Source organism: Spinacia oleracea, chromosome 2 (genome assembly GCF_020520425.1).
Source record: "Spinacia oleracea cultivar Varoflay chromosome 2, BTI_SOV_V1, whole genome shotgun sequence".
Taxonomy (NCBI): Eukaryota; Viridiplantae; Streptophyta; class Magnoliopsida; order Caryophyllales; family Amaranthaceae; genus Spinacia; species Spinacia oleracea.
In genome coordinates, this window is record NC_079488.1 from 84,629,319 (window position 1) to 84,653,363 (window position 24,045).

The 24,045-nt window shown below is 36.9% G+C and overlaps 1 protein-coding gene and 2 long non-coding RNA genes across 3 annotated transcripts; all 3 read right to left on the reverse strand.

Moving 5' to 3' along the window:
• Window positions 1-1,317: 1,317 nt before the first annotated feature.
• On the reverse strand, window positions 1,318-2,467 carry LOC130467053 (uncharacterized). The gene is made up of 5 exons (XR_008927214.1): window positions 2,342-2,467; window positions 1,895-2,031; window positions 1,757-1,796; window positions 1,540-1,653; window positions 1,318-1,410 (listed from the first exon to the last, which is right to left on the reverse strand). It is a non-coding gene; the product is annotated as an uncharacterized lncRNA (long non-coding RNA).
• Window positions 2,468-2,698: 231 nt separating this feature from the next.
• On the reverse strand, window positions 2,699-4,972 carry LOC130467054 (uncharacterized). Its single transcript, XR_008927215.1, has 4 exons — window positions 4,363-4,972; window positions 3,486-3,664; window positions 2,985-3,136; window positions 2,699-2,833 (listed from the first exon to the last, which is right to left on the reverse strand). It is a non-coding gene; the product is annotated as an uncharacterized lncRNA (long non-coding RNA).
• A 12,416-nt stretch (window positions 4,973-17,388) lies between these two features.
• LOC110790121 (probable inactive purple acid phosphatase 29) lies at window positions 17,389-23,999 on the reverse strand. Its single transcript, XM_056837165.1, has 3 exons — window positions 23,508-23,999; window positions 17,756-18,622; window positions 17,389-17,649 (listed from the first exon to the last, which is right to left on the reverse strand). The coding sequence occupies exons 1-3, from the start codon at window positions 23,812-23,814 to the stop codon at window positions 17,603-17,605; spliced, it is 1,221 nt and encodes a 406-aa protein (XP_056693143.1). The 5' UTR covers window positions 23,815-23,999; the 3' UTR covers window positions 17,389-17,602.
• Between the last annotated feature and the right edge of the window lie 46 nt (window positions 24,000-24,045).

A 24,045-nucleotide genomic window follows, 5' to 3' on the forward strand; every position in this document is an offset into this window, starting at 1 on the left:
CAGCAAATGAATAGGATTGATTTGCGGCGTTAAAAAACGCCTCAAATTAATCATTCATTTGCGGCGTTAGGTAGAAAAAACGCCTCAAATGAATAATATTGTAAAGCGGCGTTTTCTACCTAAACGCCTCAAACATTGTAAAATTGCGTGAGTTTAAACGCCGCGAATAATGTATAATTTTTTTTTATAAATAATTTTATTTTTTTATATTCTACAATCCCAAAAAATATAGAACCTGTACTCACGCCATATTTATACAATGTCCAAAAATATCATCAACCACCAATAACTTCCAAGAAACTTTGATTTTCACATATAAATCAACCATCATATGTTTACAAAAACAAACCACCTAAATAGTGATAGGACAGGTTAACTGCCGTGCCAAACATTCAATAAGCTACCTTATATAGCAGACATTTGATATTTTCCACGCGAAACCGAAAACATTTGACAACTTATATAGCAGACACACATAATCCCAATATCTTCAGACAAGAATATAAATCAGGTTCAACCTTTCAAGCAAACCTAAACCGTTGGCCTGATTCATCAGATGACGATATATCCTTTTCCTTTTCCTTTTCCTTTTCCTTTGCCTTCCTCCTTTTGAGTCGGGAGAAGTGCTGCATTATGTCTGCACATTCTTCTTCTAGTACCCCTCTTCGAATGTTCATCTTGGAGTGGAAAGGGTGTACAGGAGCAGCTGGCATCTCTGTCACTTCTGAAGGTTGATTTTATTATCTCATGAGGTCAGCCACTCAGGAACATGACACAGTGCCTGTTAATCCAAGGAGCGTGTGAAAATGCTTGTTATTGCATATAGATTTCGTATTTCTTAAAGTAGCATAGTACATAGTAGATGACAAGTAACATGGGGGAGGGGAGAGAATGAGGGGAGGTAGACAGGAAACGGACTGGAAAAGGACACTAACTAAACACAGGTAGAAGAAGGAAGGCAACTCGGAAAGATGTTTGCCTGAAAGCCATAACTAAAAAAATACAAGAGGGCCAACAACTTGAAATCAGTTAGTCACAATACCATATAAAGTTACAATGGGATGCATCCAATCAGATGTATGTGTTTAACAGATATAATTCAAGGTTATACACCAGTAACATTTCTTACGGCTGATAAATATATTTTGTAATTTTTTTAATGTACGCCTGACAAATTAAAGGTCACCATAATAGTGAGTTTCAAAAAATTAATCTAAGTGAATGTCTTGTTCAGAGAGAAAAAATGCTCTAAAATATAGCATGAAGTCATCCATACCTTATCCAGCTGCCATCAGCTCCAAGAAGCTTATTAGGAGCACCCCAGGGTACTGATTCTGACTTGAAGGATGGCTTCGGCAAACATGGGACATGGCTCCAGTATAATATCAAAGTCTTGCTGAATCTGGCAAACTAGAAAATAAAGCCACATTGAACATTTGAACTACGAAATAAGTATGTATTTAAATCTATCAAGTTCATGAAGTAAAGCCCCCCTTAAAGTTTGAAAATAGAATTTTAATCATGGATCAGGTATCAGACCTCAGCTATCACAGTAACAATGCATTGAGGTAGTCCTTTAAGAGCTACAGATTCTGCCGTAGACATTGTTGTAGCCATCTCTTCACATGATGCAGTATTCTGCCGAACAGTGACCTGTAAATTGTAAGGAAATTTGAATCCTGCTTTCCACTTATCATTGTAATAGTATGAAAAATACTTTCAACATATATAGAGAATGTGCAGTCAGGGACTTTACCTGTTGAACTGTTTGCAATGTCAAGACCTTCTAGCTCTATCTGTTAACACAACAGCAAGATCATGCATGATTCAAGTTTCATGTATTGGAAGCTACAAAAAGGAGATATCAAGTTCGTAAATTAAAAGCTTTACTGACCTGCCAGTAACCACTATCAGTTACTGAGACATAAGTATGATCCCCTAGATGGTGTTTCAGGTCAATGGCGTCGAAAATAATTCACCTCCAACTTCTGTATTCTGTGGATCCTTATTAATCCACGGAGAGAATATTTCCTAAAACAAGGGTAGAACACACACTGAGTGATGCAGCATTAGTGTTGGAGTATATGCAACAATTCAACATGCCACATCAGCCCACAAGCCTGCAATTCCTAATCAAGCTAAGCAATCAAGGCAGAGCATGCACAACAGTTATGCAACAACTTCAATCAGAACCAGCCCGCTAAGTCAAAAGGCAAAGGGAGCTTTTCTATTAAAGTCCAAAACAGAAGTTACCAAAAAACAAAGCAACCAATCTGATTGCATCAAGGTCAAACACTTAAAATTATAGCAGTGTATACTAGAAGGAATCAGATCACCGTACCCATTGATATACTAGCTTCAGTCTGTACTCTATAGGATAATTAGGATCATCTCAAAAAGCTGACACCCTCGATATTATGTGACCAGTAACTCATCCAAGAATGGTGCAGAATTCTGCACTAGTCATAGCAACAAATGGATATGTGCCACAGATTTGACAATTGATAAGGGTTTATTTCACTTATAACAATATAGGTTCTATTCGATCAAACGACAACTATATTTACTACAGAATTACTCAACTATGATACTAGCAAATAGCAAGCACATATAGACAAAACGACTATAACAGTCAAAATATGACCGTAATTCAAATAGACAAAACGACAAGGAGGACGAAGGAGGAGTGACACATACTAATTTGTCAAGTACACATAGCCTTTAGTGAGACGACACGGTGGATACGAGTCTGAAGAGTTTTGTGATTCGCGGTCGAGATGAGTCGATCTGTAGCCTTTAGTGAGACGACGACGGTGGAGATCAGTCCCAAAATCTATTAAAGAGGAGATACTCGGTGGTGAAATAAGAATGAAAGAAGAAGGTAGAAGGGAGAATGGAGAAGGGAGAAGGATACAAGCACTCAAAAGAAAGGCAAGATCGAAGAAGACAACTGAAGGATAGGAAAGGAAAGGCAAGGGTTTTACCTTATTAGTTTGGCGGCGGCAAGATCCGAAGTACTGAGTGGCAAGTTGAAGCTACCAAGTAAGGCAGTGATAGCATCACACAATCATACATATGCATTCCATGAAACAAGGCAACAAAGTTACATGGTGTATCTATTTTCCTGATCCATAACCTGCAGTTTTGAGGACAATATTGCTTAAGCCAAACTTATAATGACAATTCAAAGTCGGTCAATTATAATATCTAAAGGGTCAGCTACAATTAAGTTAAGTTCAGTACTTCAGTTCAGTGTCAAAACCACAACCCTCCCTCTACAATAGGCATCTGTTACATTCATAGGGGAAAATTCAAGATAATTTTGTAGGATTTTTACGAATCTGTAGGATAAAATTTTAGGTTCTTGTGACGCAAAAGAAAATATATTCATCTTATGCTATACTGGAAATCAAGAAGAAATATATTTGGCCAACTACTTCTTTTCTTGAAGAAATCACGAAGAAATATCTTGAATTTTACATTACCTCTTCATAGAATGTCATTGCAGTCAGACGATACCCTACCAAGAGTAAGTATTCCTTCACAGCACAGTTAAGATCTTGTCTTTCGTTATCCTTCACAGATCCTAAGTTTGACAGCGTGGTGTCGTTCTTCTGTCTTCTTATATCAAGAGATGGGTCAAAAGAAACACTTCCATTTGTACCTGCAGAAAATGGTACAAAGCTCCGTAAATACTGGAAAGCATGAAAAAGAAAAAGGGACTCAATAGGATATCACATAGCTTCCCAGTTCTAATGCCAATACCCAAAGCGATTTGCTACCAATTTGATAATCTGAAGTCTCCACCTCATCAAAACTGCAGTTTTAGACAGCTTTGGCATGGACTACCAGCATGCAAAACCAGAGCCTTGATCAGGTTACTTCAAGTGGTGTCTACCTTATAATAGTGATTTTGATATGAAAGCAATGCAGGCACTTATAACAACACTTGCAAATGTATTAAAGTCATGCTAGAGTTCCAAAAGCAGAATAAATTTATAAGCAAAGTAACTGAACCAAAACAGAACAAAAGCAAACAGAACAGACAAAACCAAAACATAACCAAATTTATATGACAGGTTGTTTATATGCTTAACTGAAATTCACGAAATAGAACTGAACTATACAAAATTGGACTATACAAACAGAACACACATCAACCATTATGCATAACACCTAACTGCATACCAGCATATACATACCAACACACAAATCAACACCATAAAACAGCAGCATCCCCGTGTAACATATCACAAACTGGTACGACATGTAAACCCCACATTTGAAACATCAACAATCAAGTTTATCAACTAAAATTAAAAAGACGAAGATGAAATATGAAAATTTTAAAGTAGCCCTTACAATAGGTTTTGTCTGGATTTGCAGTTCACTTCGTTAGGTGGAAGAGCAAGCTGTTGTTCTTCTTTCAGCTCAGGCAAGAACTCATTTGGGTGGGATAGGTCATATCCCTTCACTTTCTTTTGTCGTCTTATTGCACTCTTTCTCTTATGGCAAAGAAATAATCAAATCCCAAGTGACCAAATGTGACAGTAATAAGTAAAAAAAACCTTGTAAAAAAGAAGTCGAAATATTCAGTTGCAAGTTTGTGTATAAGAAATTAACGGAACGAGAAGTTAACTTCGCAAGCTTTCCCATAAAATGTGGAAAATATATCAGCAAAAGAAAATAAGGTTACAAAATAACTAACCTCCCAGGTAAAGGGCTCAAGCCATATATTATTAGAGGTGTTAGTTCTAGTGCTTCCTCAAGTGGATACAACCAGAAACAAGATAATTTCAAATTTCCATGTGAAATGAAACTGTTCTACACTGTCCTGGAGGAATGTTGCATTTTATCTCATTCAATGTAATCATAACAGCCTACAGCCTGCTGGGGGTGTAGAGAAACAAAAAAAAAAGAGGGAATCATTGTTTATACAAACATCAGCCTGCTGAACATTATCATCAAAGCCCTGCAAAACAGAAATTAAAGTGAACAAATAGCTCATAAGTGAACAAATGAAATTTGGCAAGACACCATATGATATAAGCTCCACCAAATTAAAGTTGCTTAGAACAGATTCATACTAAGGTCAATCAAACATGCTAGTTGGTAGCAGAAAGCAACAGAGATCGGACTCAGAGTTCCATTTCAATTAAAGGATATGAGAATGTTACAAGCTCTCAACTTGTAGACATTATCAGGTTACATCAACACTCAACTGAGACTTGTCTTGCAATTAAGACTACAACAACCAAACCAAAGCCTTACTCCTAGAATAGATAACCGAGAATCTATCTCCCATCTTTTCCCACTAACATATCAGTTTTACTCAATGCTGAAAATCTTACCGCTAACAAATCACCTTAGGGGAACAAATTTACCAGCGAAACAGTAAGTAATTAGTTATCACTCAATACATAATTCAAGCAGGGATTTCCAAACAAACCTAGAAAAATGCTGCACTCTTCTGGCCTACTCTTCAATTCATACCTCCAAGGCCTCAGCCCCTTCAATATATATATATATATATATATATATATATATATATATATATATATATATATATATATATATATATATATATATATATATATATATATATATATATATATATATATATATATATATATATATATATATATATATAATTTACACCCTCAATACTCAAAATAAAGAAGAATCAAGTATTAAAATAAGTGAGTGAATGCAATTTGGAATAAATTCGAGAAATTCGATTACTTCTGAAACAGGAATTTCATCGAACAGCTCATCAATTGAAATTCGATTACTTTTTCTACAATTGCTTCTCAATTCAACAATATTCACATCCATAATTCAAGACATTGGTTGGTTGTGATTACGGAATTTTGAGTTTTTGATTGTGAAATTAGGGATTTGAAATTGACAATTCAACAATTAAAGTAAAACTCACAAAATTAAGTAGAATTTCAGCAAGAAAAAATATGTCTTACTGTAATAAAACTTGTGTTTTTCTCAAATTTGTGAACTTCTTTCTTCGAAGCACCTCATCTAAACATCAAATTTGCAAAATAAATTAGACATACGACATTACCTTACCTCAAATTCAAAGCAATTTTAAGGTTCTTCTAAGCCAAAATTTGAATTTGATAATTAGGGTTTACATTTTCGGTGGAGAGAGGAGAGGAGAGGAGAGAGCAAGAGAGATTCGATAACTCATACACAATTCATGTTAATTGAGAGACTGAAACGAGGGGAATAGAGTAATTGAACCAAAAAAACGGCAAGGATGAGGAGGAGTCAGTGGAAGCATAATTTACCTTAAGTAAGAACGGCAGTGGTGGAGATGAGGTTGAAGGACAGACAGTGACGGTGGAGATGAATATGAGCTTCACTTTCTCGGTGAATTCGGTGGTGGAGATGAGGCGAAGGACAGACGGCGATGCTGGAGATGAGGTTGAAGGAAGAACAATGTGGTTTTGTGAAAGGACGAGAAGCAAAAGAAAGAAGCTAAACGCGGGTGAATAAGAGAAGTATGGGGACAACACTTTGCGACGTTAAACGTGATGACGCCGCAAACTAAAATGGTTTGAGGCGTCATAATTCAAGATAACGCTGCAAAGCAAGTTTTTTTCACCTAATTCATCTATTTTGTCATTTAGTTAGAGGCGTTCTAAAATTAACGCCGCTAAGTCATGGCAGCAAATCAATATTTTTCTACTAGTGCAAATAAATAAATAAATGTTCATTTCCGAAATAGTAAATGTTCATTTTTGTACCAGTATTTGTTCTTTCTTGTTGTATTGTTTGTTCATTCATGTTGGCTTTAAAATTCATCATAAAATTGTTCATAATTGTTGTATTGTTTGTTCTTTTTTCTGGAATTTTATGTTCTTTTTTATATTGTTTGTTCTTTTTTGTTGAATTATTTGTTCTTTCTTGTTTATTTGTTTGTTCACAATAAATATATGGTTAATGTTCATAATGAAATTGTTCACTTCATTGGTCTCTTATGTTTTTACAAGCGCCTATATTGTTTATTTCCAAATAAATAAATAAATGTTCATTTCCGAAATAGTAAATGGTCATTCCAAATAAATAAATAAATAAATGTTCATTTCCGAAATAGTAAATGTTCATTTTTGTAGTTTATTTCTAAATAAATAAATAAATGTTCATTTCCAAAATAGTAAATGTTCATTCCAAATAAATAAATAAATGTTCATTTCCGAAATAGTAAATGTTCATTTTTGTACCAGTATATTAATGTTCATTTTAAACAACACAAAACGACATCGTTTTGGATGGGGTACAACCAACTTTGGCTGTACCCGGGTATAGCCAAAAATTTGCGGTGGGAGAGTGTAGACACCTAATTCGTGTCTCCCTTAATGGGATGATGATGATACTATTATCCTTGCTAGGTGGTTGGTGCAACTCCGTGCGGAAGTGTAATACCTCGTATTTTATAATATTTATAAATATATTTTATTATATTTATGAAGCATTTTACGATTTTTGGAATTTATTTCGCATTTAAATATTATTTAAATGTATTTTAAATAATTAGAATATTTATTATTTTAATTAATTACAAAACGAATTTAATTTTCGAGTCGGGGAAATTTAATGGGTCGCAAGTAATTTTAAAAGGGTTTGGGTTTTAAATGAAAAGTCCAACTCCTTTTATCAAACGAGCCCAATAAAAAGAATTTAATTCAAAGCTCTAGGCTAGCCCAATCATTTAATTCCCTAAGCCCAATACTAATTTCCTAAGCTTAGCCCATTAGAAATTGGGAACCTATAAATAGGACTCCCCTCATTAAATGATCCCCCTTATTGTCATAAACCATTTTTCCTCTCTTGCTTGCCCCTCACTCTTCCTCTCTCCTCCTTGCTCGTCCGGCCCTCGTCCCGCACACGAGTGCCCGCTGTTGCTCGTGCCCCTTGCACAACACAACGCCCCTCCCCCATGTGCGTGTGTGTTGTTGTTGTGTGGTGCTGCCGCTGCTGCCTTCCCCCGCCCAGCCGCACGCCCACACTCCCTCTCTCTCGCCCTCGCGCCCACACTCCCTCGCTCTCTTCGCCCGCGCCCAGCACGCTGCTCCCCTCTCGCCAGCACTGCTGCGCGCCCCTGCTGCCCGTTCCTCTTCGTCGCTGCACACACACCCACGAGTGGTGCGTTGTGTGTTGACTAGGGATGGAAATGGGTGGGATTTGGATCGGGTGGAGCATCACCCGAATCCATCACCCGCTTTCATCCGCTCCACCCGGTCCATCCATCACCCGCTTTACTCATCACCCGCATTCTGTCCATCCATCACCCGCGGGTGAACCGGGTGGATCGGGTGATATTCGGGTGAAAATTATTAACCACTAAAAATTCACCACCTTAGAATATGCATAATAATTAACCAAAAAAAAAATCTTATATACAACATTTACTACCGAAACATATAATTGTTTCTCATCATGCATAACTTAGTAACCCAAAAAAATTAAACAAACACTAACTTTAATAAATAATGGATTTACTAACACATTTTTATGTTTAAAACAAAAATAAAAATAATATATATAAAATAAATGGGTGATGGATCGGGTGATATACGGGTGGTGGGTCGGGTGATGGATGAAAAAACATCACCCGCATCCGACCCGCATCCATCACCCGCTTCACCCATCACCCTCTTTTCATCCATTATTTCGGGTTTTCATCCGTTTAATTAGAGCGGGTGACCGGGTTATTGGATCATCCACTGGATATTTCCATCCCTAGTGTTGACGTTGTTGCTTGTTCGTTCGTTGTTCAATCTTTTTCGCCCAATCACATTAATTCGTGGTTGTTCCGTGCTATAGGCTGGATTGGTATAATTCTCTTCTTCTTTACATATTCTATTTAAATGCCGTATTTTAAATTATAATATTATTATTGTTTTGAATGATTAAAATGCTGGGAATCGGTTGTGAACACCGTTCTTTGAGGATTTACGTGTTGTGATTCATTAGGCTTGTTTTAATTATTAAAGTATGAATTTTCAGATTCGTTTATTTAATAAAGAATTGATTTTTATGACGTTAAATTGGTTTTATTGGGATTTTAAAGTTAGGGTTTTTACCTAGACTTAATGAGTCAATTGATTAGCATAATTAGGTGATGATTTTAATTATGATAATCAATTATATTTTCAGATTTGAATAAAGGTTTAAAGTGTTGATTTTTATTGATTTTAAAGGCGGAAAAAGCATGTTTTCGTACTAAGGATTGGTTTTGCAAATTGAGACGATTATATTATTAAAAAACGATTGAATTCTAAAGTTTAAATGAGGTTTTAGATTTTATAAAGTTACTGGAAATTTAACGAACATGGAAAAATTTAAGTTTCATTATTTTGATGATAGGAGGTGATTTCTAAGTAAGTGCTCGTTATTGCAAAGTGGCCCCTACGCTTAGGTATTCAAGGTACGTACAAGTCTAGGGCGACCACACCATTTGTCAAGAGAATTACATGATTGTTGTTGATGTGAATTGTATTATGTGGAATCATGTTTATTTTGGTGAACGATCATGTGATTTATGATGTTGGATTTATTGGATTAATTGTTGAACAAGCATGTTGAGATTATTATGAGCATGAGTTTCATTGTCAATCATGTTGTTCACTATTTATGCATGTATGGTTTGTTTCACATGCAAGGGATGGATTATTTATTATTATGCTATTGTACGGGATGTCTAGCATACTTTGAGCCAATTATTCGTACCTCGTTGTACTATTTATTTTACCACATGTGAAGGGTTAGCTCACGTAAGCCACCGCACATGTAGGGTTCAGTTGGGAATAATTTGTTTGAAATGAATTAGGATTTGTCGTGTAAGGCACAACCCTCATGTTAATGGGCATGATGTGGAATCTCACTTTGGTGAGGAGGAACATGATAGTAATTTCACAAGTGTCTTGCTTTGTTGATCACAAGTCCTAAAGCATTAAAATAAGATTGTTTTGGTTGTTGTTTTATTAATTGTACGTGTGTATGTTGTTGAGTCTTGAGTTCACCTTTAATAAAATATTAATAAACGTAAAGTGCAACCAGAACAAGCTTCAAAACTCTTGGAACCGGATACCTTGAGTATGAACAATGGGGGGATACTTGCCAGAAAGCTTGATCTCCTACTAATGATACAAGACGTTGTTTCATTTATATTATGCGCAGGAATTCCGTCGGTATGGCCCGACACTCGGTATGTGATATGTGTGTTTTATATAGAGTTTTTACCCCCGTCCCTTAGTACTTTTTGATCTCAAATGAGCTCTTCGGAGCGATTTTTTGTACTAATGTGCTCCTTGTAGTGTGTTTGTAGTTTCAGGTTCATCATTATAGGAATTAGCATATTTTTGTGCATTTCCTACTCATTTGAATCAATACAAGAGATTATGTACTTTCGAGAGCACAAACATTAAGTTTGAAGAGTTTTGAAGCAAAGCGAATAACGAAGGAAGTACAAAAATAACTATAGTCCACTATTTTAAACATAACTCAAGTTCTACAACTCCAAATGATGTAATTTCAATTGGGTAATGATGTAATTTCAATCTATTTTGATCAAAACCGATCTGTCCAGATCATGACCAAATCAGAACTTGTTTGTACAGATCATGTCCAGATCAAAACTGCTCTGTATGGATCATATCCAGATCTGTATTGATCATGTCCATATCAGAACCGATCTGTCCAGATCATATCTAGATCAGAACCAAATTTGTACATATCATCCCCAAACCAGAACCGATCTGTACAGGTCATATCCAGATCAGAACTTATATGTCTAGATCATAATCGATCTATCAAGATCATGTCGATCTAGATCTATCTACTATAAGGAATAGTTATATCATGAACAAAGTCAAATAAATAATAACAATATTATAAATTTGTGTAACATTTATTTTACACATAAGTCGTTTAATAGTAATAAATGTAGATTTTTGTTTAAACTTAATTATGAAAAATCAGATCAGATCAGATCAGACCAGATCAGATCAGAAAAAATAAGTTCAGATCAGACCAGACCAGACCAGATCAGATCAGGAGAAATAAGGTGAACTAAACGGAGCCTAATAATAATAATAATAATAATAATAATAATAATAATAATAATAATAATAATAATAATAATAATAAAGCTTATGCACATTTGATTATGAATGGTTTCAAATTTTCGGAACTTTGTTAAAATTACATATGATATGACCATCAAGAACACAAAAATACAGCAGCTTATTAGGTACACACAGCGATTCAAAATTTACGGGGTACATATTTTGTGAGCTATGCTAGATGACACTCTTGACGCGGCAAGTTTCCATACTCCTCGACTCCCCGTATAATAGTGGCCTTTCCGGCGGCCATTCAGGCGGCAACAGGCAGGTGTGGGAGCGGTGTTTTTCAGGCGACAAATTCAGGTCATTTTCAGACGACAAATTCAGGCCATTTTCAGGCGGTTTCGTGCGATTTTGTGCGACTTTTGGGTGCAGTTTCGTGCAATTTTTGGGTGCAGTTTTCGTGCGGCTATTGGGTTTTCCGGTGCATTTCCAGGTTCCGGTGCATATTCAGGTTCCTGCGTTTAGTTTGTTCGTTTTCTGTCTTTCATATTTTCAGTTTCTTGCCGGGGTCAGTTCGGTGATCTGGTTCGGGTTCGTGAGTCCTGTTTGGTGTTTTGGACCAATTATTGCGTTGTTTTTGTGTGGTTGTTTATGGAGTTCGGTGCATATTCAGGTTCTTGTGTTCAGTGTGTTCTGTTTCCGATTTTCGTAATTTAAGTCCGGTAATTTCGTAATTTCGTTCAGCTTGAGTTGGTGCTTTTTGGTGTTGCTGTTGCGTAATTTCAGTTTGGTGTTTGTGTGTGTTGAGTTTCTTGATTGGTCTTTTGGTGTGGGTTGTTGCTGTGTGGCAGTGGTTTTCTTGTGGGTGAGTTTCTTGGGTGAGTGGTGCTTTTTGGTTGTTTGCTGTTTTGTGGGTGAGTTTTTTGTGGGTGAGTTTCTTGGTTGAGTGGTGTTTGTTGTTTGTTTGTTGTTTGGTGTTGAGTGGTAGTTTCTTGGTGTAGTGTTTGGTTGTTGTGTGGCAGTGTTTTGTGTTTGGCGGTGTTTGGTGTTGAGTGGTGTTGGGTGTGTTATGGTTCTTCGAATCTCGTGCCCCTTTAAAGGGTGTGATGGGTGCAATAGTGGGGGTGGGAAGGGGTTATCCAAGAAATATTTCATTGATCATCTGGGGGCTCGTCATTTTAAGGATGGTGCTTTGAAGGCTTCTCACAAAGCCAATGTGGGGAGGGATTTATCTTTATTCTCTGCTTTGGATTCCGCGCTTCACCAGGCTGGTATTTGGCTTTGTGGTGAGTGTTTTTGCACTCACACTTTTAGTAAGAATTGTAAGCATGCTGATGGTTTGGTGGTTTGTGCTCCTTCTTTCGAGGAGGTTGCGATCCTCGGTATCCCCGAGCCTGCTGGGTCTGTTCCGCTTGTTGGTTTGGCTGATGGTTATGTTGGTTCTCTTGGTGATTCTGTTGCCTCCTCTCCCTCCTTTTTTGATACTGTTTTACTGCATGGGGTTTTGGCTGGCAAGTGTCGTACGGTTAAAAGTATCCCCAGAACTAATCGGCTTGGTTTTTCTCGGTGCCTTAAAGCTGCGCTGGATAAGGTGATTGCTTCCCCACATGACCTTTCTTCTTGGATCCTTTTGCTCATCCTTCCTTTGTGCACCCTTAGGGTTATCCGCTCTCGTTCTGATAAGAAGTGGGGTAGGAAGGGGTGTAGTCAGGTTGATGGTATTTCGAGGGCACTTCAGGTCTGGAGGGAGCCGGGCGGACCTGAAGTTCTGGTTAGAGAGCTTCTTAAGGAGGGTGATCGTCGTTCCATGGTGGAGGAGGAAGGGGAGGGGATGAGAAAAAAGGTGAGTTCTGCTGCGTTGACTAGGAGGCAATGTATGAGGAAAGCCAGTGATGGCCATTTCACTGCTGCTGTTAGGGTTTTGACTTCGTCGGGGGTTGCACCTGGTACTGAGGAGACTCTGCGGGAGTTAGAGAAGAAGCACCCAGATGCGCCGTGTCCGGTCATGCCTCCCTATTCTAGTGTCGAGGCGGTCTCGGCCTCTAAGGATGTTGTGTTAAGCAGGATTCGTAGTTTCCCCAAGGGAACCTCCTGTGGGCGTGATGGTTTACGGGCCCAACATGTTGTGGATGCGCTTGGTAAGGCTGCTGTTGCAGTGGCTGATGACTTAGCTACTTCTATTACTGCGGTGGTTAATTTGTTACTTGCTGGTAAGTGTCCTGCTTCTTTGGGTGAGTTTATTGCTAGTGCTCCTCTTACGCCTTTGCTTAAGCCTGGAGGGGGTATCCGCCCTATTGCTGTTGGGACGGTTTGGAGGAGGCTTGTATCCAAGGTCGCTGCTGTCGTGATTGGAAAAGAGGTTGGTAGTTATCTTGAGGATTTTCAGTTTGGGGTGGGTGTGCCTAACGGGAGTGAGGCTATTCTTCATGCGGTCAACAGGTTGGTCGAGGCCAAGGGAGAGGTGAGCAGTATGTCTATGCTTCTGGTTGATTTTAGCAATGCCTTTAACTAGATAGACCGTAGTACCATGCTTTGAGAGGTACGACTTCGTTGTCCTTCACTCGCTCCTTGGGTTGAATTTTGTTATGCCCGGCCGGCTAGGTTGTATTATGAGGGCTCTGTCTTGCTTTCATCCCAGGGGGTTCAGCAGGGTGATCCATTGGGGCCTTTGTTGTTTGCGCTTACCTTACATCCGCTTGTCCATCTGATCAACGAGAAGTGCAATCTTGATTTCATGGCTTGGTACCTTGACGACGGCACCATTATTGGGGACACTGCTTTGGTTTCTTTGGCTTTGCAGGTGATCACTACTGAGGGTCCGGCAATGGGGTTGCATTTAAATGTTGAGAAAACGGAAATCTTTTGGCCTACTCCTGATCCGAGGGGCTACGATTCCACACTTTTCCCTCCTAGTATTGCCCGCCCCAGGGATGGAGTCACACTTCTGGGTGGGCCAGTTAGCTTGAAGGCTGACTTTTGTAGCCGCTTGATAGAGGACAGGGTCACTATGACTGTGGGTTTGATGGAGGCTGTGGCTGAGCTTAATGATCCTCAATCGGAGCTCCTTCTTCTGCGGTGTTGTGTGGGGGTTAGTCGTTTGTACTTCTCTTTACGGACTTGTCCGCCGCATATGCTCGGGTCTGCTCCTATTTCCTTTGATCTCGCCTTAAGGAGGGTTCTTTAGGATATTATTGTGGATGGTGGTGCGGGTTTTGGAGATTGGCAGTGGCGGTGTGCCACTTTACCTTTTCGTTTGGGTGGTTTCGGGGTCTACACTGCGCAGGATTCTTCCGCATATGCTTTTGTTGCCTCGCGTCTCCAGTCTCTTGGTCTCCAGAACAGACTGCTTGGGCATGGTGGTGACTCTGGTTTAGGCCTCGCTTGTGATTTAGCTTTAAATAGCTTTCGGGATTTGTGTCATTTCGATCCTCTCGATCTTTGCCGTGTGGTACCAGCCCCCCCATTTATGAAAAAGTTGGCTACAGTGTACTTTGATATGGTAGAGAAGAAGATTATGGGACAGCACAACCCGAGTTCTAGAGAAAAGGCTATACTCATTAGCAACCGAGCGGCGCAGTCCTTAGACTTCTTGAGAGCCCTCCCTATTGAGGGGTTAGGGCAGACGATGCACCCAAGACAATTCAGCTGTGTTTTGTGTTATCGCCTTGCGATTCCTATGTTCCCTCCTGACTTTACTTGTCCTTGCTGCTCTTCGAAAGTCATAGATCGTTTCGGGGATCACGCAGTGCATTGTGGTAATGATGTTGGCCTGAAATTCCGCCATAACTTGGTTCGAGATGTGTTAGGGGATATCTGTTCGCATGCTGGGGTTGTTGTGCAGAAGGAGGTGCCTTTGGGATTTCTGTCTGAGGAAGGGAGAGATCTCCGCCCTGCAGACCTTCTTATCTACTCTTGGGACAAAGGGAAGAATGTATGCTTAGATGTCACAGGGATCTCTCCATTCACCGGGCCAGGAGTTGATGCCTTTGCTCCTGGAGTTGCTGTCGCTAACGCTGTTGCCAGGAAGAAGAAGAAGTATGAGGCGAAGTGCATAGACAACGGGTATGGTTTTATCGCTTTTGCTTTCTCCACCTTTGGAGAACTAGGGTGTGATACCCTCGAGTTCATGGCTAGGGTCTCACGGGTAGCTCAGAGTAACACGGCTGCTGCTAACATTCGTTCTTTTCTTTTTCATCGTTTGTGTTTTGCTTTGAATAAGGGTGTTGGAGCCCAATTAGTGGCTAGGCTCCCATCCAACTTTGTGTAATCGTTTCTTCTCAATAATAATAATAATAATAATAATAATAATCTGGTCTGATTTGATTTGATCTGATCTGATCTGAACTTATTTTTTCTAATCTGATCTAATCTGAACTTATTTTTCTGATCTGATATAATCTGATATGGTCTAGTCTAATCTGATGAAATCTAAAATAAGTAATAAGGTTCTGAAATAAGGTGAACCAAACATGGCCTAAATGAGTTGGAGGCCCAATTAGTTATAACGTACTATCATAATTATTCTCTAGCAAGTAATTATGAATTACTAATTTAACATAATATTTATATTTATAATATTTCCTATTTATATTTATTAATTATCGAAAATGTCTTAGGACATAATTCCTTTATGCATTTCCTTTTCACCGAAATTTTTGAAGTCTTTTAATTTTCCGACTGTATTAAGATTATATCTGACGTCAACTGGGTTTATGGCTCCTTCAGTCCTTCAAATCCGATTATAAATGGGTCCCTTCTTCTGAGAAATTGTCCTAACTCTCTATCCATAATTGGTGCAATAAATGAAGTTTGAATATTACTCCGTACTATAATGACTGAAAATGTTGGGTACAGAGTTGCAACAACGAACTCCTTGAGACCATAGTTATCAAACACCTTGATTTGGTGTTTAAGAGAGTAAAAGAGGTAGAGAGATGAGTGAGAAAGTTAGAGAGAGAATGAAACCAAAATGTTTTTGGTGTTCATGAACACAAAATGGAAAACCAAAATATTGCTTAGAGAGATTGACATGTGTCATATGAGGACCAAAATTATTGGTTTTCTATATTTTTTTTAAAATTGCAATGTGATTTATGACATAGATTTGTTGTGTTAAAATTCCCTTAGGTAACAAGGTTAAGTTTATTATTGATACAAACTATATACCTTAACAAGTGAAGTTTTACTTAGTTTAATTTTTAAGTATTTTTTAATTAAATATATATTAGCCGATTATAAAATTTAATTAATAAACAATTAATATGTCACTAACGATTAATTATGCCACTAATAATTTGATTATATACTTATCCATAACGATATCATGAGATATGAATGTAGGTGGGGTATAGATGATGTAGGAGAGTGATGATATTTTTGGTGTTTGATAAATGTTGTTAAATGTTATTGGTGTTGAGTTTGATGTTAGGGAGAGAAAAATGGAAAAATATTACTTCCTCCATTCTTTATTAAATGACATAATTTTTTTGTCACGTTTGCCAATGCAATATTTCAACCGTTAATACCTTTTATTATCAATAGTTAAAAATTATAAAACTTTGATATTATAAATCTATAGAATGAGCAGGCCCGGCCCTGAACATGTCCAAGGTGGGACACGGAACAGGGCCTCACATTAAAAGGGGCCCAAATTCGTGATAAAACTTGCTGAAAGCCATAAAAAATGCGAATTAGCCCATGATTTTATGGGGGCCTTCACTACTTTCTTCCGTTTGCGTTTGTCTTTCCCAGTTCCTTGGCGCTGTTGGTAGTCAGTCAGTTTTTTTAGTCAGAAGACTCAGAAAAACTAGAAGAGTAGTGCTCCTTTTTGTATTTAATTTCTTTATTACTGTCTACTTTTACTGTTTTTTTAAATTTACCACAATTTTCAGAAACAATTGTGCTTTAAATTTTCTAACAGTTGATGTTGGAAAAAAAGAATCAAGGGCCTATTTTTACACTAGCACAGGGCCTCCATTTAGTTTGGGCCGGGGCTGAGGATAAGACGATTATAACAAGATCCCACATGACTATATTTTTATTAGGTTGAAAACCAAAACCAAGGTGCAAAAGGTCTTGCGCGCACAAGGTGTACAATAAATTTATTGTACACCAAAAAATCTTTTCCCCTTTTTTCGTAACTTTATCCTAGTTTTGATTAACTTTTATATTAGTAAAAAAAAAGTTGATTGAAATGATTAAATGATTAACTTTATACATTATTAGTGATTTTGAAAAAATAAGTTTTACTAAAATAAAAAAATTTATCACTTAAAAATAGATAACTTTTACCTATATAAACTTAACTTTTAAGCATTTTGAGTTAACTTTTACTTCAATGTACAATATTTATTGTACACCCATTGTAAATAAGAATTTGTGAACCCAGGTGTTTATCAAACACTACCAAATCTCATTTATAACTTAAAAACTGGTAGTTTAATACTACGTCTTTATGTATCTGTATCTGAGAATGTTTCCATCAGCATCAGCAACAGCAGATAAGCTTACACAAGTTATTCGCTCATAATCGGTTTATAGAAAGAGACAGATTGATCTCGACCTGCATTCAAAAGACAAACGTATTAAATGATTAAGACCAGCTCATACAAGTTCAATGAGATCAGAGATTGAAAATATTCGTAACTAACATTAACATGAACACTTACCAATAGAGGTCCAAAGAACTTCAGGATCTATAACAGTTAGGCGATCATCATGTAGTCGCTTCCAGGTAACAATAGAGTTAACAGGACCCCAATTACCATCTTGAGTTTTATCCAACTTAACATTAATTACTCTGGCCCTCCTGGGCCAACCAGCAATACCATATCCATGGTACCCAAACCCAGCACCAAAACAAAGTTGAATGTCACAAAGCTTACCACAATAGTCATTGGTATGACCATGTCCTACAAAAGCTGCCTTAATATCCCCTGCTGCATTCATTGTGTCAAAGAAGCCTGAATTTACACCTGAGCAATGCACAAACTCTTGTTTTTCACCCACCATTTCTGACTTACTAATGTTGTTGAATTCTTGTAGAGGGATGTGGAAGAATACCAACCCTGGAGCAGGTTCTTGTTGGGGTATTGGTTCGCTCATATAAGCTTCTTGAAGTTGTTTAGAAGTGCGAAGGAACCAAGATTGTTGAGATGGTTGGATCCATTCATATCCCACATAAAAAGTGGGAACAAAGCTGTAAGTGTACTCACCGGTATCAAGGAGATAAAGGTTTAAGACAGACTTGTTATGAAGAGGGGAACCTTCAACACCAGCTACCTCCAAGTTGTAATTACCCCATCCCCAAATCAACTCATCTTCTTCAAGATTTGAAGGATTGAGAAGGGATAATGTGTTCTTCATTCCCACAATGTGTTCCATCGCAGCTTGTCTTGGGATTCCAGTAACCAGTGTATTCACGTCGTGGTTGCCAAGTATAGCAATCCATGGGATGTTTGATTCTATTGCGGGTGCAAATACCTCGTCCATGGATCTATTATAGTTATCGGCATCCATTGAATGAACATTGTCACCTACGTACACCAACAAGTACACATTCATCAATGTTAAATACTAAACTTTGAATTATGAAAACGTAAATATAGAAAACTAAATTAGGACGAGATAATCTCTGTCCTTATGATAATATTAGCCCCCACTATATTGCTGATGGGATTCAAAGCTAATTTACCCCATGATTCCCTAATCATGAATGGATTACAGCAAATTCAACCATTCCCATGAACATGTGTTTTTTTTAAGAAACCTGACATTGTGGTAAATATGAAGAAAAACGTAATTAACATTATCAATATGTATTAGATTATGCCCTGTTTAGTTCACCTTATTTCTCCTGATCTGATCTCATCTGGTCTGATCTTATTTGAACTTATTTTTTTCTAATCTGATATGATCTGATCTGATCTGGTATGATCTGATCTGATCTGATCTGATTCTTCAGAATTAAGTTTAAACAAAAATCTGCATTCATTAATATTAAACGACTTACGTGTAAAATAAATTTTACACAAATTTATAATATTGTTATTATTTATTTGCTCGTGATTTAAGTATTCCTTATATTAGATAGACCTATACATGACCTAGATAGATCTGTTATGATCTAGACATATAAGTTCTGATCTTGATATGATCTGTACATGATTTGTACAGATCAGTTTTGATCAGTATAGATCTGTTCTGATCTGGACATGATCTGTACAGTTCAGTTCTGACTGGACATGATCTGTACAGATCAGTTTTGATATGGACATGATCTGTACAGATCAGTTCTGATCTGGTCATGATCTGTACAAAATAGTTGTGATCTGGTCGTGATCTGTACAGACTAGTTCTAATCTGTAAAAATCAATTCTGATATGGACATGATCTTTGCAGATCAATTCTGATCTAAACATAATCTGTACAGAGTCGATATCTAGACCAGTTATAATTTGGACATATCAATTCTGATCTGGACATGATCTGTACAAATCGATTTTGATTTAAACATATTGGTTATGTAAGGATCGATTCTGATGTAGACAAGATCTTTGCAGATTTGAACATGATCTGGACATGATATGTACAGATCAATTATGATTTGGATATTATCTGATCCTATCAGTTCTGGTTTGGATATATAATGGTTCTGATCTATAAAAATCAGTTTTGATATGGACATGACCTGATTATATCTTTTCTGATCTAAACTTAATGGTTTTAATTTGGACATGATGAATTTGAATGTTTTGTTAATGTTTTTTTAAGCCTTAAATAATAGATTTTAATTGCACCGACAACAACATTATTTTTTATTAAAGCAATAATATTAATAAAATATTAAATATAATAACAATGTTATAAACATATACCAATAATAATAATACTAATAATAATAATAACAAATAATAAAATAGCTTGTTGTTCTGTCGTCTACAAATGCATTTCCAAACTCATCTGCAGTAAGCTCAGTTTGGTGCTTCCTGAGCTAATCTCTCCCAATCAGGGAGCTTTTGTTTCTGGCAGATCAATTCTGCATAATGTTCTGATCTGTCAAGATATAGTTAAGATGTATAACCAATCTCACACCGCCCCTTGCTGTTTGATGAAAGTTGATATTAGGAAAGCCTATGACACAGTAGAGTGGGCATTCATTGAGGAAATGTTGACTGAGCTTGGGTTTCCTATTTTCTTCACCAAACTAATCATGACTTGTCTTTCAACAACAAGTTACTCTCTTCTCATTAATGGTAGCCCTTCTGATCTTATCCAGCCTAAAAGAGGACTCAGACAAGGGGATCCCCTCTCCCCCCCTCCTCTTTACCCTTTGCATGGAGTATTTCTCCAGAGCCATGTCTACAGTTGGTGAACACCCTCAATTTCATTTCCATACCAGGTGTAGAACTATTCAGCTGAATCATTTGTGTTTTGCTGATGATCTCTTGATGTTTTGTAAAGGGGACATTACTTCAGTTAGTTTGCTCTTGGAAAGTTTTAACCTATTCTCAAACACTACTGGCTTGCAAGCAAATCCCTGCAAATCCTCAGTTTACTGTTGTGGTATTTCTCATACTGACAAAGAAGGAATCAGTGTTGTTTCTGGCTTCAGCTTTGGAGAGCTACCTTTTAGGTACTTGGGTGTTCCAATCAGTACCAGAAAACTTCAGGCTGGTGAGTGTGATCAACTGGTGAACAAAATGGTTGCTAGAATTAAAATTTGGAGCTCAAGACATCTCTCTTTTGCTGGAAGAATGCAGCTTGTTAACTCAGTTCTAATGAGTGTCAGTGTGTACTGGTGCCAGATTTTCATCCTTCATAAGAGTGTTATTAAGAAAATTAACTCTGTATGCAGAGCTTATCTTAGCATGGTACATATGATGATAGCAGGCCTGGTCTAGTGGCATGGATTAACCTGTGTGTTTCAAAAACACAGGGTGGGCTTGGGTTCAGAAACCTTGCTATTTGGAACCAAGCAGCTGTTGGGAAACTGGCATGGTCCATTGCTCAGAAAGAAGATAATTTATGGGTAAAATGGGTGCATGCAGTCTATGTTAAATAGAAGAATTGGTTGGTGTACATGCCCTCTATTGCTGCTAGTGGGGCAGTAAAGTATATCTGCAAAGTCAAACTTGATTGTACCAATAGACTGCATTCTGACTCTTGGCTGACAACCACAAAATATTCTATTGGTGACATGTATAAGCAATTGAGTGAGCAACAGGCTAAGACCAATTGGTCTCATTTTGTATGGAATAGATTCACCATTCCAAAACATAGGTCATTCTTTGGCTGGCTCTGCAGGACAGGTTAAAAACTAAGGCCAGGTTGTTCCCTTGTGGGGTTACTGATGATGATCTGTGTGCTCTCTGTGGCTTACATACAGAGAATAGCTCTCATCTGTTTTTCTCCTGTCACTACAGCACTGAATGTTGTAGGAAAGTTCTTCACTGGTTGGGGTTCAACACTCACAGAACAAGTTTGTTCATGATCCTCAAATGGGCTCATAGGCATTGTGTGGGTGGTTTTAGAAGGAGAGTTTGTTATGCTGCTGTTGCAGGGGTGGTTTATCAGATTTGGAAGGCAAGAAATTCAACAATTTGGGATGCTAAGGTTCCATCTCTGGATAGCAGTGTTAACTGTATTCAGTCTGATGTTAGACACAAAATTAAGAGTATCCTAGGTAGGAAAGTGAGTACTAGAGATAAGGATTGGTTATATTCCTTGTAATGTTTCTGGTTTTCTGCTCTTTTGAGCTTGGTTTGCCTGCTAAAGTGGAGGGAGTCCTTCCTAGAAGGTTTGTCTCCCTTTAGTTGGGCTTAGTTTGTAATAGTTGGTTGATTAATATATAAAATCCTCTCTTACTTGTCAAAAAAAAAAAAAAAATAATAATAATAATAATAATAAAAGAAAAAGAAAAATATATAAAATAATAATAACTGCCCACATTTTCAGCAGGATCGGGTTCGCCATAGCTAGAGGAGTGGGGGCCCAAATTGTATCTCGGCTCCCCACCAACTTCTTGTAGTTCACTTGATCTTTGTAGCTTGTTAAGCTTGTAACGTTTGGTGTTTTCTCACAATAATAATAATAATAATAATAATAATAATAATAATAATAATAATAATAATAATAATAATAATAATAATAATAATAAAATATACGCTCACCGCATTTCTATATATTTTTAGCCAGAGGAGTGGGGGCCCAGATTTGTATCTCGGCTTCCCACTAATTATTTGTAAAATGTTTGACTTTGTTGGCATTTGATTTATTATTATTATTATTATAATAATAATAATAATAATAATAATAATAATAATAATAATAATAATAATAATAATAATAATAATAATAATAATAATCTGGTCTGGTATGATCTGGTATGATCTGATATGATATGGTCTGATCTGTTCTGAACTTATTTTTTCTGATCTGATCTGATCTGATCTGGTATGGTCTGATCTGATTAAATCTGAAATAAGTAATAAGGTCCTGAAATAAGGTGAACTAAACAGGGCCTAAATAGGGAACCATATGGCAGTTACTAATAACCGCCCTTTGTTATTATCCTATTTAAAATAAATAATTAATTAATATCGAAATATTAATTAACTAATAACCGCAAAAAGATTAACGTTAATTATGTTATTAAATAACCGTGCGCGTGCCAACCCAATACTAGCACACCAAGCCCAATGTTCCATTTGGCCCAACAACTCAACCCATCACATATTTAATATATGATGCACATGAGTCTATTTAAAGACATTCTAAACTTCATATTTTTTCCATGTGGGAGAATACTCCCACACTCAAAAATAAAAGACTATTATCTAACAATCTATTTTACTATATACTAAAAGAGACACCAGGAATGACACGTGTCAATTCTTGGTGTAAATTTTTCCCGCCAAAAACCACTTTCCCAAAAAAAATGTATCTGTTTGATTTTATTTTTATTCTCTGCCTTTTTTTTTTATAAACTATGTATGCATGGAAACAAAATTTAAATAATAGATACGACGTAATAATAATTATTCTAAATTGGTAATATTTTAGTCAAATCGTTATATTAGTAATGGAAAAGTATATCACTCAATATTTGGTCAAATTACCATATTAGCATTTTAAATATTCATATTAGATGAATAAATTTAAATGAATATGTTAAAAATGTTATAAACATGCAGTAGTTTGTCAGATATTGATTTAAATATTTTGTGAAAATAATTAATCAAAATCCGTACGTGCACGGGATCTAATCTAGTCAATTCATAAATGCAAGTTAGCTCATCTACCTCTTCATTTGCAAGTATCACACTCAGAATACAATGGTGTAATTTTAAATAAAAAATCACCGAATTGAAGTAATTATATAACATAATAAAGAAAGAAAAGAAAAATGCATTTACGTACCCGTGAAAACTATTAGATCGGGGTTTTCAGCGTGAATGAAACGGCGTAAATAATCAGTGGTGTTGAGATCAGAGCATGTTTGGAATTCAGAGGGGAACACATCTCTACAAGCAGTGGCTTTACCATTGGCGTAGTGCATATCTGAGATTTGAAGTATTTTGAATTCTCCATTTTTGTTGAATCTTAACAACTTTTCCTTAATTTGGTTATTAGAACTAGTTGCAATTTTGGGCATGAATATCAATATACCCAACACTATGATTAAACCCACAAAACCCACTTCTTTCCGTATACTTGAACTCATCATGATCTTAATTCTTAGATCGACACTCTTCTTTTCGTTCTTTTTTTTATTTGTCAGATCGAGGCATGAGCCAAGGATAGTATAGTGGTCGTCATATATTTATACAAACAAAAAAAACTCATAAAACAGATCTTGGCTCGGGGCTCTCGAGTAACATTGCATGAAGCATGAGGCCTTTTGCCTTTTTTTTTATTAATAGATATACCAATGTTGACAACTTGACATATATGAGAA

What these genes read in the sequence shown, in the direction of transcription:
- LOC110790121 (XM_056837165.1), bottom strand. Translation starts at nt 23,814, where the DNA reads ATGATGAGTTCAAGTATACGGAAAGAAGTGGGTTTTGTGGGTTTAATC. An exon ending in CGATCTAATAGTTTTCACGG is followed by an intron (nt 18,623 to 23,507) that starts GTACGTAAATGC and finishes TGGTGTACGTAG; the next exon opens with GTGACAATGTTCATTCAATG. An exon ending in AGTTCTTTGGACCTCTATTG is followed by an intron (nt 17,650 to 17,755) that starts GTAAGTGTTCAT and finishes TTTTGAATGCAG; the next exon opens with GTCGAGATCAATCTGTCTCT.